The sequence below is a fragment of the Candida tropicalis genome (assembly GCF_000006335.3).
Source record: "Candida tropicalis MYA-3404 genomic scaffold supercont3.3, whole genome shotgun sequence".
In the NCBI taxonomy this organism is placed as follows: Eukaryota; Fungi; Ascomycota; class Pichiomycetes; order Serinales; family Debaryomycetaceae; genus Candida; species Candida tropicalis.
The window spans coordinates 1,021,314-1,022,725 of NW_003020055.1; the positions used below are offsets into that span (position 1 = coordinate 1,021,314).

The following is a 1,412-nucleotide window of genomic DNA, read 5'->3' on the forward strand; positions in this document are numbered from 1 at the left end:
ATTGAACCCGAAATCAAAATAGAACGAAATATGTGATTTAGTAATATTAAGGGAATGCAGATCATTTCACGATGATATAATCTACAAACCGGTAAAAAAAAAAAACAATATTAATAACCGATGGGAAAAGTCCCTTGTAGTCATGTTAGGCTAGGTTAGGTATGCCGGAAATATTGGCTATACATGGTTAAATAGTTTCGTGGTCATGTTTTTATAGTACACTGAATTGAATGAGAATTATTGAACGACATAACGAAACGGATAAACAGTTTGTGATAGTATTCAATATTTCCATACTCCTTGTACCAAGTCAAAGATCTTTGTTGAATTACCATCGTTAACCTGTAATATACTGCCTCGTTGTTTTCTTTATTTTATCCCGATTGTACAGCTTCATCGGATTTACACCTCTGGTATAAAAATAATATCGTTAATTTTTAAATACATACACATATATATATATATAGTTCATTATTTGAGTAAATCAGAAACTGCCACTCTTGGAGCAGGATTTGTAGTAACATAACAAGGATTTAGATGTTGTACTGGAACTGGCACCGGCTGTTGTTGTTGTTGTTGTTGATCAGAAATAGGAATGGGATGATGATGAGGAGGAGGAGGACCATTAGGAGGTAATATTCCTGAAGAATGATTTTTATTAGTATTACTATTATTAACCATTTCTTGATATCCAGCAGGAACCATCATCATTTCATAATTTCTTCTTTCAATACCATTATTAACATTGTTACTTCTTATATGTTTCATTTGTTGTTCATTTTGATCATCTTTAGGTAAATCTAAACTAGTATCTCTATTTCGTTTCCTTGGTTGTAGATTCAGTAAATCTTGATAACCTAAACATACTTTTTTACTTCTTTCACAATTAAAACAAGTTGGTTTTCTTTCATCACATTTAATTCTTCTTTTTCTACAAGTTAAACAACCTGTCCTTGTTCTTCGTTTGATTATTCTTCTTTTATTTATCAAAGCATTGTTTTCATCATACATTGGTAATGATTGACCAGGACCTATGAGAACGTGTGGATTTTGAAAATTTTGTTGTTGGGGTGGTGGTGGTGGTGGTTGGTTCATATAATAATAACCTTGTGGGAGTTGTTGATGTTGTGGATTATAGTATGATGGGTCACCATGTGGTATTGGTTGTGGTTGAACACCTTGTTGTTGATAATAGTAGTATTGCGAAAAATTAGAAGTAACTGGAGAGTTCATCTGTTGCTGATTAGGATTACTGTAATGAGTATAAGTTGAAGGTGCAAAGGCATATGGTGGAAGTGGTTGTTGTGGTGGTGGTGGTGGTGGAGGTGGTGGTACAGTAGAAGAAGTTGAACCTGGAGTTGTTACAATGGAACCTCTGTGGTTTGCAGTTGTATAGGAAGGAATAATTTGTG

General features: G+C 33.7%; 1 protein-coding gene across 1 annotated transcript; it reads right to left on the minus strand. All coding sequences in view use genetic code 12, as the record gives it.

Annotated features, from left to right (window-relative positions):
• Positions 1-471: 471 nt before the first annotated feature.
• On the minus strand, positions 472-1,233 carry WOR2 (Zn(II)2Cys6 transcription factor WOR2; the record flags this gene model as incomplete). The annotated part of the gene is made up of 1 exon (XM_002548178.1): positions 472-1,233. The coding sequence occupies one exon, from the start codon at positions 1,231-1,233 to the stop codon at positions 472-474; it is 762 nt and encodes a 253-aa protein (XP_002548224.1).
• Between the last annotated feature and the right edge of the window lie 179 nt (positions 1,234-1,412).